Source organism: Talpa europaea, assembly GCF_964194135.1.
Source record: "Talpa europaea genome assembly, chromosome: 12".
NCBI classification, from domain to species: Eukaryota; Metazoa; Chordata; class Mammalia; order Eulipotyphla; family Talpidae; genus Talpa; species Talpa europaea.
This window is the reverse complement of record NC_140079.1, coordinates 23,403,425-23,420,157: the sequence shown is the minus strand read 5'-3', so window position 1 is coordinate 23,420,157 and position 16,733 is coordinate 23,403,425. Positions and strand designations below refer to the sequence as shown.

The 16,733-nt window shown below is 37.3% G+C and overlaps 1 protein-coding gene across 1 annotated transcript; it reads right to left on the bottom strand.

The window, feature by feature from the left end:
* Positions 1-823: 823 nt before the first annotated feature.
* On the bottom strand, positions 824-1,774 carry LOC311182159 (olfactory receptor 8B8-like; the record flags this gene model as incomplete). Its single annotated transcript, XM_084250756.1, has 1 exon — positions 824-1,774. The coding sequence occupies exon 1, from the start codon at positions 1,754-1,756 to the stop codon at positions 824-826; it is 933 nt and encodes a 310-aa protein (XP_084106882.1). The 5' UTR covers positions 1,757-1,774.
* Positions 1,775-16,733: the final 14,959 nt, after the last annotated feature.

Genomic DNA, 16,733 nt, shown 5'->3' with positions numbered 1-16,733 from the left:
GCAGACAGCTAATGGAATGGGGGACTTTTAGGTCTTTTAGAGAAAAGAATGTGAAGTCTTCTGCTAATAAATGGTAAATATTTCTTGTATAAAATCTTCCCAATGAACACAGAACATGTCCTATTATCCACCATTTCTGTCCTAAAGTCCCAAGAGGTAACCTTCCCTGTAGCTTCCTTTGTTGCTGTTCCTGATTGCTCTAAAAGGTTATGTTCCTATTTCCTGTTCGTAGGAACAGGGATGAGAAGGAAATCTCTCTTTACCATGCTACCTTATGATAAATATAAGAGATCAGAGACCAGAGAGAAAGGAGTCTCTATTTTTGTTCTTTTGGGAAACAAAGGTATCTCCCAAAGCTAAAGTCCTAACTGTATGCAAATAGATGACTCTCATTTCTGCAAACTTTATGGTCTTTCAAAAGAAGTTTATTAGATTAAGGAATGGCAAATCTAAAGTCCACAAAAGTTTATATATCCATGAAAAGTATCAAAATATTCCAGACATGCCTCAGTCAAAAATTTTATGACTTTAACATATCTGGATTTATTGCCAAACAACTTTTTTCTACTTAAAAATTTATAATCTCTGAAAATAAGCTGGAGGATGACAAAATGAACTAGCTTTCCCACTTTTCATGAAAGGATGAAGGATCAATCCTCCTCCTTGTAGTTTTTTCTTTTGACATAGTGATTTATAGAGTTAAGTTAATCCCTAATCTATAAATCATTTGCATTGCTATTTTAATTTCCTTCTATTTTCTCCATAGCATGATACATTATATGCCTTTGCCAGAATTTGTATCAATGAATAAAACAATTTCTATCTAGAAGAACATCCTTTTTTTCAATGCCTTATGCAGAGCAACATGGACATCTTTGTTCCTCAAACTGTAGATGAAAGGATTCATCATTGGTCCCATAATAGTATAAAAAACGGTGGATACTTTATCTTGATTCACAGAACCAGTAGAAGAAGGTTTAAGATACATGAATGCTGCTGATCCAAAGAACAGAGAAACTGCAATTATGTGGGAGCTGCAGGTGCTGAAGGCTTTAGACCTGCCCTTTGTAGAACTGATCTGGAGGATGGTGGAGATGATCGAGGTGTAAGAAATGAAGATGGTGACACTGGAAACTAGTACGTTGATTCCCACAATAGTGAAAACTACTACTTTATTGACATTGGTGCTTGTGCAGGAGAGCTGGAACAGGGGAGGTCCATCACACATGAAATGATCAATGATGTTGCCATCACAGAAGGTGAGTCTCAACATGCACACAGTGTGGGCAATGGCACCTGAAGACCCCATCATATAAGTGCCCATTATCAGCATGAAGCACATCTGATTGGACATGGTGACCCTGTAAAGCAAGGGCTTACAGATGGCCACATATCGATCAATGGCCATTGCTGTCAAAAGATAGCACTCATCAATAACGAAGAAGCAGAAGAAATAGAACTGAGTCATACACTCTCCATAAGAAATAACGTTCTCTTTCACAAAACTAATCAGCATTCTGGGAGTTATGGCAGAGGAATAGCAGAGATCAACAAAGGAAAGGTTGAAGAGGAAGAAATACATGGGAGTGTGCAAGTGGGGGTTCAGACCAATAAGAATGAGCAATCCCAAATTCCCCAGCATGGTGATCACATAAACTCCTAAGAAAATGAAGAAGAGTGGCAGCTGGAGTTCTGGTTGTTCTGTTAAGCCCAGTAGGATAAACTCAGTAACTGAAGAGAAATTTCCTGATGCCATTCTTCCCTAAGACATATCTGTGAGAACAGGACAAAAGGGGTAACATTAAAATGAGTTCCTATTTCTCTCCACCCAATCCCCCTACAATGAGATAAGACCCAGAGTGGGAGGATAAGCTCAAGCCCACCCTTTTGTGTGCCATTACTTTTGCTATTGAATAAAGGCTGAGTTAATTTTTAAGGATACATATCAGAACACTGAAGGACAAGTTATGTAGAGATAAGATTCAGGAACCCTGTCACCACTCACAATTCTACCGCATCTTTGCTCCACTTCTGCTTTGGCAGTCCACCAGGCCACCTAATGATCAACATTCATCTCAGCTGAGAAGAGATAAGGTATTTCAAGGAGTCTTGGCTTCCATACTGAGGTTTAGAAGAACAGCAGGATATGTACAGTTCAACACTCTCCTTTATGCATCACGATTTCAGTGTCAGTCTTGCTAATTCTTCTCTGTATTCTCACAGAGGGGCAAGTGACTGAAAAATTTTAGAGTTGGACAGTCCAGAGCAAAGTTTCTTTGTCTTCATTAGTGTTTGTGGTTTGGGGAACTTTTGGACTGAGGGAGCCAGAGCACAGATATCTGTACCCCTGTTTCTGAGACGCTATGAGTGAGAGATGATAAATTCTGAGGGTGTCCTCTCCAGGCTGGGGTAGTAAATATCATCTGCTGAAGCTATAAGAGGCATCTACAATATGAACCTGGGGTTTTATGAGTTGGAAAAGCCTAGGGACCTGATTAAAATGGAAGATGTATGTTTCCCCAGAGATCAGGCTTTGAAACTAATTGCTCTTCACGTATAGCTGCGTTGATTGTAATAGCAATGACTGCTGAAAGTATATTTACATACATTTTGACTTACTACCATATGGGGCACATCCTCGAGTAGAAAAGCAACTGACTCTTCTTAAGTCTACAGCATCTGTCCCTATTCAAAATCCTATATATCTCTTTGTTGTGTCCTCCCACAACTCATACACACACACTTAAAACTAAGTTTCAAAAGAGCACACATTTTGTCTATTTTCTTCAGTGTTATTTCTACAGTACCTTAGATGAATACCTGAAATATTGAATATTGAATAGGTATTGATACACACCTGTTTAATCAATTTTTAAAAAAGGAATGAATGAGAATCCCCTTTGCTGTCTTTTCTGGTGCCTAGTCTAGATACTACAATAGAAAGCTTGTCCAACAGGCAAAGTTTATGGTTGAAGTTTAGGTCAATGTTTTCCCCTGTTCCAGATGAAAGTAACTGAGCTCAGAGAAAGAATGCAATTTCTATGCTCCCAAAATGTCACACAGTGAATATCAACAGACAGACAGGTCCTAGTGTTTCTCCCAGGACAACTGCGTAATACTCAGATCAATACAGGAAGCTTAAATGTCATAATTGAACTTAACAATGGGAAGCCATTAAGAACCACTCAATATGCTTATTTCTTTTTTAGCACTGGGCCAAAATTATCAAAGTAGGGGCTCAGAAAGTTTAATATGGCAGGGGGGGATACAAGCTGGTACTGGGGTCAGAGAGGCTGGAGGCAGCTTTATTTGCTGAGATTTTCTTTTGCTGTTAGTTTGCTTTAAGTGTTTTTAATCACTCACCAAGCATTTCTACAATAGCTGTGTAATACCTCTGACTCTGTTCTTCTTACTCAAGATTCCTTATTTGGGCTCCTTTATGGTTCCATAGGAACTAAATGAATGTTTTTTGTTATTGTATCAATTGTGATTGAGATTGTGATAGAAATTTCATTGAAAGTATAAATATCATTTGGTAGTCTGGCTATTTTAACAATATGATGTGTTCCAATTAATGTGCAAGGGATGTATGCCATATTTCTGTGCCTCTCTTAACTTCATATTATTACTGTTTTGTAATTTTAAGAGTATGAGCTTTCATCTCCTTGGTTAAGTTTATTCCTAAGCAATTTATTCTTTTTGTTGCTATTATGTATAGGACTGTTCCATTAATTTCCTTATCTAATCTTAAGACAACCACCTCAATTTCTCATAATTTCAAGGTTGTATATAAAAATATGACTCAATTTTATAATTTGATTTTATATCCTATAACTTTATTGAAATAATTCATACCTTCTAATAGGTTTTCGGTTGAAACATTCATTTCTAAAGGATGACTTTTACAAAGATAGTATTCTTGGTGAGCAGGTTTCCTTTTTCCTTTCAGCACATTGAATATATCAGTACATGCCTTCTCTCTTGAAAGGGTTCTGGTTAGAAATCCTCTGATAGCCTTGTATGAAATGAATCACTTTTTGACTGTTACTTTCACATTTCTCTTTGTACTTGACTTTCATAATTAATTAAAATATATCTTGGTGTAAATTTCTGTGGGTTGATCGTGTTTGGAGATCTTGAGCTTCATTAACCTGGAGGTACATATCCCTCCCAAGATTTGTATGTTTTCAGTCATTCTTTCTTCATTTAAACATTCTATGCCTACCCCCTCATCCATACTTCCTCCCCCCTCTTTTGTCATTCTGGAACTCGCATAACATGTGTATGGTTCCCTTTTGTCTTTTGTCTCCCACAAAGCTCATAGCATTCATTCTATTTTCTGCTCTGAGCAGAGAATTTCAGAATAGTTATCTTAGAGTTCACAGATTCTTTCTTCTGCCTGATTGAGTCTACTATTGAAGGCGTAAAAATATGTCTTTATTTCATTAATTGTATTCTTCAGGTCAAAAATTTTCTTTCAGGTCTTTTTTTTTATGATTTCTCTTTGTGAAATTTCTCATTTTATTCATGGATTGATTTCCGAATTTGATCAAGCTGATTTGATCAGCTTACTGAAGTTTACAATAATAATTTTGAAATTTTTGTCAATCAACTCATAGATCTTCACTTCTTGAGAGTTTCTTTTTTTAAGGATTTTATTTATTTATGCATAGAAAAACTGGGGTGTAAATCAGAGGTGCAGGAGGTGAGAAGATTTACCAGAGACAGAGTGGGGAGCAGAACAGGCAGAATGACTGAAATACACTGCTGATGGGAGCAGTGGGTAAGACAGGAGAGGTCTGCTGCACCATGTGGGTAGCTCCCTGCCTGGCCAGGGATCAAACTTGTGCTGCAGCGACTGTGGAGAGCTTCACAGTGCTGTGCTTAACCCCTTGCACCACCAGGGAGGCCTGCATTTTTTCTCTCTTTAAAGGCCAGTTTCATCAGGTAAATACCTTCTTTTGCTGGGGCCACAAGCCAATGAGGCTGCCTCCATTATTGCAGTTTAGCAAAATTGAAGCCCGACCACGTGGTTATTGCTGGATGTCCAGTTGGATCAGTGGTTGGAAGCCCATTACCAGGAACACTGGATCTTCAGACGGATTGGTCTTATTTAGAAACATGGTTGAGAAAGGCTAGAGTCAGGTCACGAGTTACTGCCAGGTTAATTCCATTAGACAGCTGGCCTTGTACCAAGGGTGCAGACAGGTATGGATCCCTGAATATGTTCCCACTAGATCCAGAGCATCAGGAGAGTAGGAACATGTCACAGGCGATCTTCATGTTTCACAGTTAGAACTGATTTCAATAGACCTAGCACTGGACCATCAGAAAGACTGTATCCCACTGGTTTCTTGGGAAGGCAGAACTACACCCAAATTGTGGCACAGGGGGCTGGCATAGAATCATAAGGCTTCTTTAAGGTTCAAAGTCAGGACTGAAGTCAGCTGGCCTGCTACTAGCTACAAGGATGAGCATTGTTAGGTCCTTGAACTGCAGTTAAGTGGGGCTAGAACCAGTTCACAGGGATTTATTGTATTATCATTATGAAATGTGCCTCTATTTTTAACAATGCTCCTTGTCTTGAATCTATTTTCTTTGTGATCAAAACAGCATGCCACTCTTCTCATAGTTTCTACATTTAATTCTTTCAACTTTCCTTTCATGTCTCTAACTATATAATATACCCTTTTTAGATGGCATGTAGTAGTGTCTTGCTTTTTTTTTTTCCAACATAAAAACCCTTCTGTATATAAATCGGAGTTTTTACAACTTAAGTTCTATCTCGAGAGGCAACTCAGCTTATATTCCTATGAATCTTTAAGTCCATCAAGTTTCAATTATTTTCATTTAACAAACAGCATGCTATAGTCATTTCTAGTGCAATGGTCTATTATCAAAGTCAAACAAGCTTAAAGGTGCATCTTAATTCTACCTGGGAGGTTTTTAAATTTGCTATGCTCCAGTTTGTCCAAATATAAAGTGTAAAATAATAATAATTTTCTAATTGTATAAATTAAGTTATTGTGTAGATTGAGTAAAAATATGCATGTTTATATCTCTCATTGCTTGAATTCATTTCATTGATTCTCATCTGGACAAGAGGTAATTTTAGTGCAAAGTGCATGAGATCAGGAAACCATTTCCAACAATAAAACTAAGAATTTGAAACCATTTGAATTTATGCAAGTCTCCCAAGACATTGAGCAGGATAACCAACAATATTAATTTGAGGTTCAAAATGATAATATTTTAAACAGGAAAAATACAAGGGGATTGTATTGTTATTATCTGAAGTAGTAAAAGTGATCATAACCCAACTGATGAAGTTACTCGGGAACTTATAAATAGATATTCAAGTTAACTATCACAAAAAGTCATATAATAGATTTTAGCATATGTATTTTATAGCAGTAGCTAATAGCTAATATAGAAAAGCTTAACAGCTAGACTTTACAAGCTACTTTTAATCATAATACTTGCCTGATGCCTCAAAAAGAGCTAATTTATAAGTTTTCCTTTTCTGAAATGATTATGCGACCCTGTAGGAGTGTACCATCCTTTTCTGGGGTTAGAGGAGGTATTTCTTTGATTTTGGAGATACAGGCCCTAGGTTAATAGAATGAAATTTTACTAGTAGCTTGGCACTTAAATCTCAGGACTTGATTGTGCCAAAATTGAAATGAACAGAATAGGGCCTCCCTGGTGGTCTAGGGGTTAAGTCTTAGCACTGTCACCACTATGGCCTGAGTTCGATCCCTGGCCAGAGAGCTAGCCCACATTTGGCACAGCAGACCTCTCCTGTCTTGCCTGCTGCTCCCCTTAGCAGTGTATTTCAGTAAAATCCACCTGTTCTGTTACCCACTCTGTCTCTAGTGAATTTTCTCACCCCTCCACACGTCTGGCCTACACCCTAGTTCTTCTACACAAAAATAATTTTTTAAAATGAAATAAACAGAATATGCCTTTAATGACTCTTTCCTTGCCTCTTTGATATGGTGACTTCAGGCAGAATTGAGAAATACTTGGGCCCTCAGTTTTAATGTTGGAAATCTGGAGCAGTAGATGACCCTGACTTAACCTTCGTCAAAGCTCTCAACATTTCATTTCTTATCAGTTAAACAAATGATGGTAATTTGCAATTTTTTTTTGACCTTAGGGTCTTTTCCAATATTTCCCCTAATTAACAAGCAGGATCTATATAATTCTGAGTATTTGGTGCTAGATGTAAGAAAATGATCCTGGAACAAAGATGTTTCTTGAAATCCAAACCTTTGAAGTCTCATATAAATTTTACAAGATGCCACAAGTTCCGAGGATGAATGCATTTCCAAATTAAGGCCAGAGTTGAATAGACAAGTTGACACATTTGTCCTCTTCGATAACATGCCCTCTCCCTCCCCATTTTATGCCCTAAGAGTGTTGGGAGAGCTGAGGTTGAGAGAAGGCTGCAAATGGTACACTTTAGAAGAGGCATTTCTTATAAACAGAAGGAAGTCTTGGATTAAAAAAAAAAAGCACACTTCATAACTTTATGACAAGACTGAGGGCTTTACACAGTCCAGTCCATGGGGTTCTCTGGCTGATGATGGAAAAACTACGAAAGGTACAAAAGACCAGATTTTTACTCAGTTAATTTCTGTTAAGGCAGAACACATAAGAACCACAGAGGCCAAAGATGAATTCTTGATACTGGTAAAATTTTTCTCAAGGTACACTTATTCTTTAAGCTCTTTCTCCATTCTCCTGGATTCTGTCTCAGTGAGCAGGGGAAGGAGTGTTTACATTGGAGCCATAGAGGATAGTATGAAATCCTGCCTCTTCCACCACTGATCATAAAAGAGCTCCTTAAATTTCTTTGGTCATCCTTTCCTTGTATAGAAGATAAGAAGAGTGAGGTCTAATTTTAAGGGTAGTTGTGACAGAGATACTGATATGAATTTCTTTTTAAAAAATATTTATTTATACAAGAACTGGGGTACAGGTCAGAGGGTGAGAGAACTCACCAGAGACAGAGCAGGGAGCAGAACAGGCAAACAGACCAGTAACACTGCTGAGGGGAGCAGCAGGCGGGGCACGAGGTCTGCTGCACCATGTGGGTTTCTCCCTGGCTGGCCAGGAATCATACCCTTGCTGCAGCAGCTGCGGAAGCTTCACAGTGCCACGCTAACCTCCTTGCGCCACCAGGGAGGCCCACTGATATGAATTTCCTAATACATAATTGGTGTTAAATAGCATTCATGTTATCACAAGCATATATTGTCTGCTATCAAAATTTGGTTCTCTCTTTTTAAGTCACCATTAGGCAGAAATGTGGATTTCTGCGGGCCTTCTCCATTTGCAGCTCCCACTTCACAGTGGTGCTCTTATACTATATATCACCTGTCTGTATCTACCTGCAACCTAGCTCCAGGTGCTGGGGCACCTGCTGTCTTCTACACTATAGTCACGCCCATGCTCAATCATTTCATTACACTCTGTGGAATAAGGAGTGAAGCACACACTGTGAAGACTTCTGTCAGAGGCTCCCTGGAGTCCCCAGTGGGCAGCTTACCCCCATAACGTGCTGGTGACACTTTCAATTGGCCAGCCAGGAAAGGAACTATTCCCTGATCAAAATGGGAAAGGAAAACGATTCAAGTATAAGTCAGAATAACTGAGATTTAGCTCAATTAGGAATGTTTTCCTCTTCCTTGGTCAAGTGACCTGTCCCAATGTCTTAGGCACAAACTTTTCTTCTGGGAAATGAAAGGACTAGTGTAGGGTAAATGGTTTTTCAGGCTTTTCTGCCCTCCCACCATTAAGTTTGCCCTGCTTGATGGGGCACCTGCAGTTGTTACATTGTTGCAAACTGTCTTGTTTACTTCTGTGGGCCATGGGAGGGTATTGAGAGGTAGTCACCAGAGAAGCAGAAGCAGGAGAGAGGCCCAAAGAGAGGCAGGGAGAAAGGCCAGGAGAGAGGCAGGAGAGAGAGAAGGGGAGAAAAAGAAGCCCAGAGAAGCCCAGAGTGAAGACTCACTGGGGGCTTGGAGGCCTCCCGGCCTCCTAGCCCCTTGGCACCCCTGCCTAGTTGCTGCAATATGCGTAAAGCTCAATGAGAGCATGAGAAAGCCACTGAGGGCTCCAAGACTCCTCCTTTGCCTCCTGCGCGGATCATAGAAAACCTGCTCTGAGTCCCTTCCTGCCCCTACAACTAGATTAGATGATGTTGAGAGCCAAGATCTAAGTCCTTTGAGCCAAGTTATGTGAAATGCTATTGACAGTCTCAATTATTTTAGTAATCAACCTTTTATTTTCTTATGAAATAATTATAGATGTGAATAACGTGTATTAAAGAAAAAATAAACAATAAATGAAACTTTGCATCACTTAGTTTAAAAGAAGAAAATATTGGGGGGGGGGGATGTAAGTTATTATTTTGTCCACCAGGAGAAAATAACCTGCTCAAGTTCACTTAGAAAATGACCTTAGTCTTTATTCTCATACTGAACATGGTATATAAATAAGTGGTAGATATAACATAGATTTTTAAGTACCTACAGGTATTCCAATCTTGATCACACCAATCACCAATATTGTGCAGATTTTACAATACATGGTTTTTCAGTGTCCTCTTTTAATAATACTGATATGATAAACACCTATTTTCTAGTACTCTATGAGGACTTAACGAAATAATTATGCTAAATGTCTGGCGAGAAATAGATGTTCCTATTTTTCAACAAGCAAGCTAATGAAGTCCACGAAAACTTAACTATTCAAGCTAAGTTTCAAATGTCTCGAAGAATCTGATGTCTTTATTGTATATAGAGAAAACAACCTCCACAGACACACACACACATTTCTAGAATCTGAGTTGACAGAAGATAATTTATGGATCTAGTTAAAGAAGTTTGCTTATAAATGGGGGGGGGAGGGGTAGAGACAGCTGCTGTGTTCAAAAAAGTGAGTGATGCTATATTACTCTATGTATTGAAAAGGGCTTAAATGCCAGGTTAAAGAGTTTTTATTATACACTAAACAGTCTACCTCCATATTTCTCCTCTTCCTTATCTACAGGAACAGTTTTATTCTTAGAAGTCATATTTTTTTAAAAGTTAAATCATGGGATAAATGAAAAAAGAGAAGAAAAGAGCCAAGTGGTAGAAAACAGTTATAGACTATCGTAACATCATAGGCATCAGAGAAAATGTTATTTAACTTGGAAGGTAACATTGGAAATGAAGAGGCATTTCATAGAATTAGAGGTGTTTTTAAGGTGATAAAATCAATGAGAAAAATGAAAATGACCAAAAGACTGTTAGAACACAATAGTAACCATAATCACTGTTGATTCCCACAGGTGTAAGACTCTCTGCCAGTTGCTTTGTGTATGCTGTTTCTCCTTAGAATTAAATTTTAGATGGTGTATTATTTATATTACACATAAGGGAACTAAAACTGGGGAGGTAATATAAATCTTCAAAGTAATATTAAAATTTAAATTTCAACTAGAGCTCAGAGACCACACACTTCAATTAAACAAGATCTTGGAATCAAATCCAGCCCCCATCATTTGTGATGCCCCAATGACATTAAAAATCTCAAAATCATTTAGGCCTTTAACATGAGCAATTTTCTTTGATGTAAGGATACTCTGATTCTTGAAAATTGCCCAGTTCTCTACAAACAACGGGATCTGAATCTGGCATACCTAGAAGGGAAAATACATCAGAAAATAAAAGGAAATGCAGTAAAGATACAGAATACTTCCAAAAGTCAGAGGTAATTTCCGTTGTACTAGTAGCTCAGAGTTATTAATATGCCTGTAGGAGGCCAGAAGTAGCCCAACACATTGATTATTCTGGTCTGAATAGGCTTTAAACATGGGTAGAGGTAGACTATATAAAAAGCCAATTATAGAATGGGAGATAGTGCTAAACAAGCTATAGGCCAGTCATACAGCAGTCCTCCATCTTGCCAAATGGCTAATTTCTTGAAATGAAATAGAAGATTGTAGTCAAGCAATTGCAATTCTACGCCTATTCCCTTCCTATTTTCAACAAGCAACTAACAAAGTCCAAGAAAACTTGTCATACAAGCTAAGGTTCAAATGTCTCTGATGAATTTGATGTCTTTATTGTATACAGAGGTGTAATGTTTTATTACATGCAATGTTGCTATTGAATATTTTGTGTGAAAACTAGATTGGAAGAAATTAGGAGAAACCCTTACACCTCTTTGTCTTCCAAATAAAAGCTTACTGAGTAATACTTGTTTAACATGTATTCAAAATCTAGAGATAAAACATGACACACATATTTTTCAGAAGAAAGTTTTCAGGTCAGAAAAATTTGGTTCTTATCAATAAGGAAAGGGGAAAAGTGTTAATCCCCATTGTTTTAGCCTTTTAGATAATTCTATCTTCAGGTTTATTTTTAAATTTTAGGTGTCAGATATCAAAGAACTAGTTTTACCATTCTTTAAAGGAAGGATGAAGGAGAATTAATTAAAAGTCATAGCATTCCCTCTACTTTTCACTCTTATAAATAACTGATATGAGAAGCTGAGAATGCTTTAATGCCTGAAATTTGGGATCATTAAACTTTTAAACTTTTTTTCTTTTTTAAGATTTATTTATTTATTTATTTATACAAGCATTGGGTACAGTCAGAAGCGCGGGAGGGTGAGAGAATTCACCAGAGCCAGAGTGAGGAACAGAACAGGCAGACTGACAAAATACACTGCTGAGGGGGAGCAGTGGGCCGCAGGAGAGGCCTGCACGCCGGGGATCAAACCGGTGCTGCAGAGGCTGCGGGCAGCTTCGCAGCCCAGCACTCAACTGCTGCGCCACCAGGGAGGCCCATCATTAAACTTTAAATAGGTTATATTTCAACATACAATAACTGCCATATTTGAAGCACATAATATGCTTTGAAATAAGCTTATGCAATTGATACATGTGTTCTTTAATTGTCACCATTATGAAGACAATAAACATATTTATTGTGCAAAAGTTTCCTGAGGCCATTTTATAAAATCTTCTTCCCCCTCATCTCCCTACAACCTCAGGGAACCACTTATCTTCTTTCTGACACTAGATGTAAGTTTGCATTTTCTACAATTAGTTATAAATGAAATCGTACTATGTGTACTCTTTTCTGTCTGACTTGTTTCACTCAGCATAATTATTCTGAGTTTCTCATGCTATTTTCTGTATCACCTGTCCACTCATTTTATTGTTGAGTAGTTTGTTTGTTTGTTTATTTATTTGTTTGTTTGTTTGTTTGTTTGTTTGTGGGACCCTCGTCTGCAGCTGGGGAATGAACCAGCGCTGTAGAGGCTGCAGCAGCCTCACAGCCCAGCACTCAACCGCTGCGCCACCAGGGGAGGCCCGAGTAGTATATTTATTATACAGATAGGGCACAACTCATTTATCCATTCACACATTGATGAAAATTTTAGGTATTTTAAATATTTGACCATTGAAAAGAAAGCTGTTATGAACATTTGTGTTTAAATAGATGTATGAGGATATTTTTAATTCTCAAAATCATGTCTTGTGATGAACAGAAGATCTAATATGGATCAAGTCTAATTTACCCATTCTTTTATTTCTTGAATCATACTTTTGGTTCATATAGCAGAAATACTTGCCTAACCTAAGGTTTCAGAGATTTTGTCCTGTATTCTTCCAAAGGTATTATACTTTTAGATTTTAAATGTGAGTTTATAATCCACTTTAAGTTAAATTTTATATATGATGCATGAATAAATCAAACTTTTACTTTCTATGTTTTTCTGGTTTTTTTTTTTAATATGTGGACAACCAATTGTCTCAATGACATTTGTTGAAAAAAACTATTCTTTCTTAAACTGCTTTTGTACATTTGAAAAAAATTGACTGTTTATAAATAGGTTAACTTATGTGCATCATATTTCCTTATTTCTTGATTCCAGTATCACATTGCCTCAATTATTGCAGATCCATCCTAAAGTCTTCAAGTCAGGTATAAGCACTCCATATTTACTATTCATATTCAAAGTCGTTTGGGGAATTCTAGTTGTTCTACATTTCCATACAAATTCCAGAAACATACTGTTAATATGTACAGCAAAGTCTGCTGGGATTTTGTTTGGGATTGTGTTGAATGTATGATCGATCTGGGAAGAATTGGCAAATAGACAATATTGGGTCCTCTAATTTATGAATACAGTACATGTCTTCATTATATAGGTCTTCTTTAATTTGAGCTAAGCTTTTTAGATATTCATGTACAGTCCTTGAAAATATTTTGAAACATTTTTTCTCTAAATATCTCATATTTCTGATACATTTTAAGTTCTTTCTTATGTCACTCTTACTGTTTTTTGCTACCATATAGAAATGAATTTTGTATCGGGACCTTGTATAATAAAAATTTGTTAAACTCACATTATATCTAATCATTTTTTAATATTCCATATGATTTTCTGCATGGACAAGCCTACCATTTGCAAATAAAGACAGTTTTACTTTTTCTTTTTCCATATGAATGTCCTTTATTTCTTTTTCTTGTATTTTTGCATTGGCTAAAATCTTCAGCAAAATGTTTATTATAGCTGGGAAGGCCGAGGCACTCACCGAGGCCCACCTAACTCATCGCAAGCCCCACAGACATTTACTCCAACTGGGACAAATGTTGGAACTGGCCCAGCCCATTGGTTCTTATTGTAATTACAGAATCTTTTTCAATAAACATAATAAACATCATCTGGGGCAAAAAAAATGTTGGTTATAAATAGGACATGCTAATATCTTTGCCTTGTTCTTGACCTTTGAGGACTCCGTATAAGCACTCAAGGCTAGATATTATGTCAGCTGTAGGATTTTCATAGTTGTTCTTCACCAGTTTAAAAAAATTACATCTATGCCTAATTTATTGGAACTTTTAATCAAGACAGGATGTTAGCCCAAGAGCCCGAGGCTCTTGTATCTACTGAAATGATCATATGATTTTTCTCTAAATCTCTTGATATGGTGAATTACTATGCTCATTTTCTGTGTTAAACAAATATGCATTTCTGGACCATATACCAATTATTATTATATGTTATTCTGCTAGGTATTTCTAGAAAAGATATGCTAAAATTTTACATTTTTAAAAAACATGTTCTTGCAGGATACTGGTTAGCACATGTCAATTATTGCAATGTTTATTGTCTGCTTTTGGTATGAAATATTGGCCCCAATATTCCTATAAATATTTGATAAGAGTCACAATGTGTTTGTTTCATGCACTTACTACCACTTCTACATCTGATATAAACTCTGAAAGACTGTCATTATTTTTTGCTCTGAATAGTTCCTTATCATTGAAAGATAAAATTATATGAAAACCATTTTATATTTACAATCTTCTTAAAATTTCAACTCCCCTTTATTCCTTTGGTAGAGTCAGGTGTCCAACTAGTATATTCATTCTTGCTGTAATTCCTATAGTAATTCTTATATTGAAAGTATGTTAGTAAATTCCTTTACTTTTATCTTTCTGGAAAAGTCCTAATTTCACACAATTTTGTAATTTTTTTCAATAAATGCATATTCATAAGCATTTGTAGAAAAATAGTACAAAGTAATACTACTAAGGACTGAATGTTTGTGTACCCCCAAAATTCAAATATCTAGACCCAGATCTCACCAATATGATGGTATTTGGAGAAGTCTTTGGTAGATGGTCTTTGGTGGATAATTAGGTGATGAGGTTGGAGTTCTCCCGACTGGATTAGTGCTCTTATAAAAAGAGACATGAAAAAACATCCTTGTTTCTGCTCCCTGACCTGTGATTCCCATCTGAAAAACAGGGTCATTACCAGGAATTGCCCATGTTGGCACTCTAATCTTAGCCTCCACACCTAAGAAAGATAAATTTCTATTGTCTAACCACCCCATCTATAGTATGTGGTTGTAACAGTCTCAATTGACCTTGGCAGAAACCACATACTCTTTGCCAAGCTCACTCTAATGGCAACATCTTACAAAGCCTAAGAATAATACCACAACCAGGGAATGCTATGAGAAGATGGTGGAAAAGGAGGTCCTTGTCCTCCTACAACCACAGAAACATCAATTTAACAACTCTCCATCGATTAAAACACCTTTCTTTAAAAGAGGCCTATAGTCCAGCTGAGCATTTTCAACACCCCAGTGGAATACAATATCCAAACACAAAAGAGACATTTAAAAGGGTAAGAAGAAGAATTTCTTTTTAAACATATCACCTCTCCTCAAAGTTTCCATGACTCAATGTAAAGCGAGATCCCTGAGGCCTATACTTTCCCATAGGGGGAAGAATCAGCAAAAAATAGCATCGGGCTTCCTCAGACTTTCAAGATGCTACTTAAGAGGCTCCACATCACCTCATCCAGAACACTTATAGAACCAGCATAGCTGGATCACCAGGAAAGAAGCAAAAACTCATAGCTTTCAGACTTAAATTCCATAAGCCTATGCACAGACACCTCCAACTACCTAAGCTGCCCCCAGAGTGAGGACTTCATAAAACAAAATATTAAGAATAATCTTGTTATACACATCTATTGCTTAATGAACACCAAAAAATGTAAAATCATACATCAATAATATAAAGTGTGTGGAAGGTATAAAAAAGCAGGCTTTTGTACATACTGAAAACTAAGATGTTATCAGTCAAAAAGTATATTGTTGAATATTTTTTCAAGTCTAAAAATAACTAAAAATAAAATACTCAAAAAAGATGCATGCAGGAAAAAAAGAAAGAAATCAATACCAAAAAGTCATCAAATTTAAAAAAGGGAGAAAAGAGGAAGAAAGGTATGCAAGAATAACAGAAAGCAATGAACAAAATGGGAAAAATAATGATAACAGATAGAATTAGACCTTCAACAAAAAAACAGACATCAATAGCACCATACACAAAATGGGCCTAACAGACATATTTACACTATTCCATTCAACAGTAACAAAATTTTCAGATTTTCTATATGGCACATTAAACACGTGCAAGGTCACAAAATAAGATCTCACAAATTGAAGCATATTTAAATCATCCCAAGAAGTGGTGGGTATGCAGGGAGATTACACCTGAAGGTGGAGTGCCTTAGACTTCCAAAATACCAACAACAATGTAAACCAATGGTACTACAGCTAAACAACTATTTAAAAAAAGTATATAAAATCATCCCAAGTGTTTTTTCACCACAATTTAATGAAACTAAATGCCAATAACAAAGGAAGACAGTAAATTTCATAAACACATATGGAATAAACAATTAACTACTGAATATGGGAAACTCCCTTGTTGTGCAAGGGGTTAAGCACAGGACTGTGAAGCTATCTACAGCCTCTGCAGCACGAGTTTGATCCCCAGCAGACGAGGGAGCAACCCACATAGCACAGCAGACCTCTCCTGTCTTATCTGCTGCTCCCCTCAGCAGTGTACTTCAGTCAGTATGTCTGCCTGTTCTTTTTTTTTAAGATTTATTTATTTATACAAGAACTGGGGTACAGGCCAGAGGCATGGGAGGGTGAGAATTCACCAGAGACACAGCGGGGAGCAGAACAGACAGATGGACGGACCAAAAACACTGCTGATGGGAGCAGCAGGCAAGACAAGAGAGGTCTGCTCACCATGTGGGTATCTCCCTGGCCAGCCGAGACTCGAACCCACACTGCAGAGGCTGCAGACAGCTTCACAGCCCTGCGCTCAACCAGCTGCGCCACTGGGGAGGCCCCA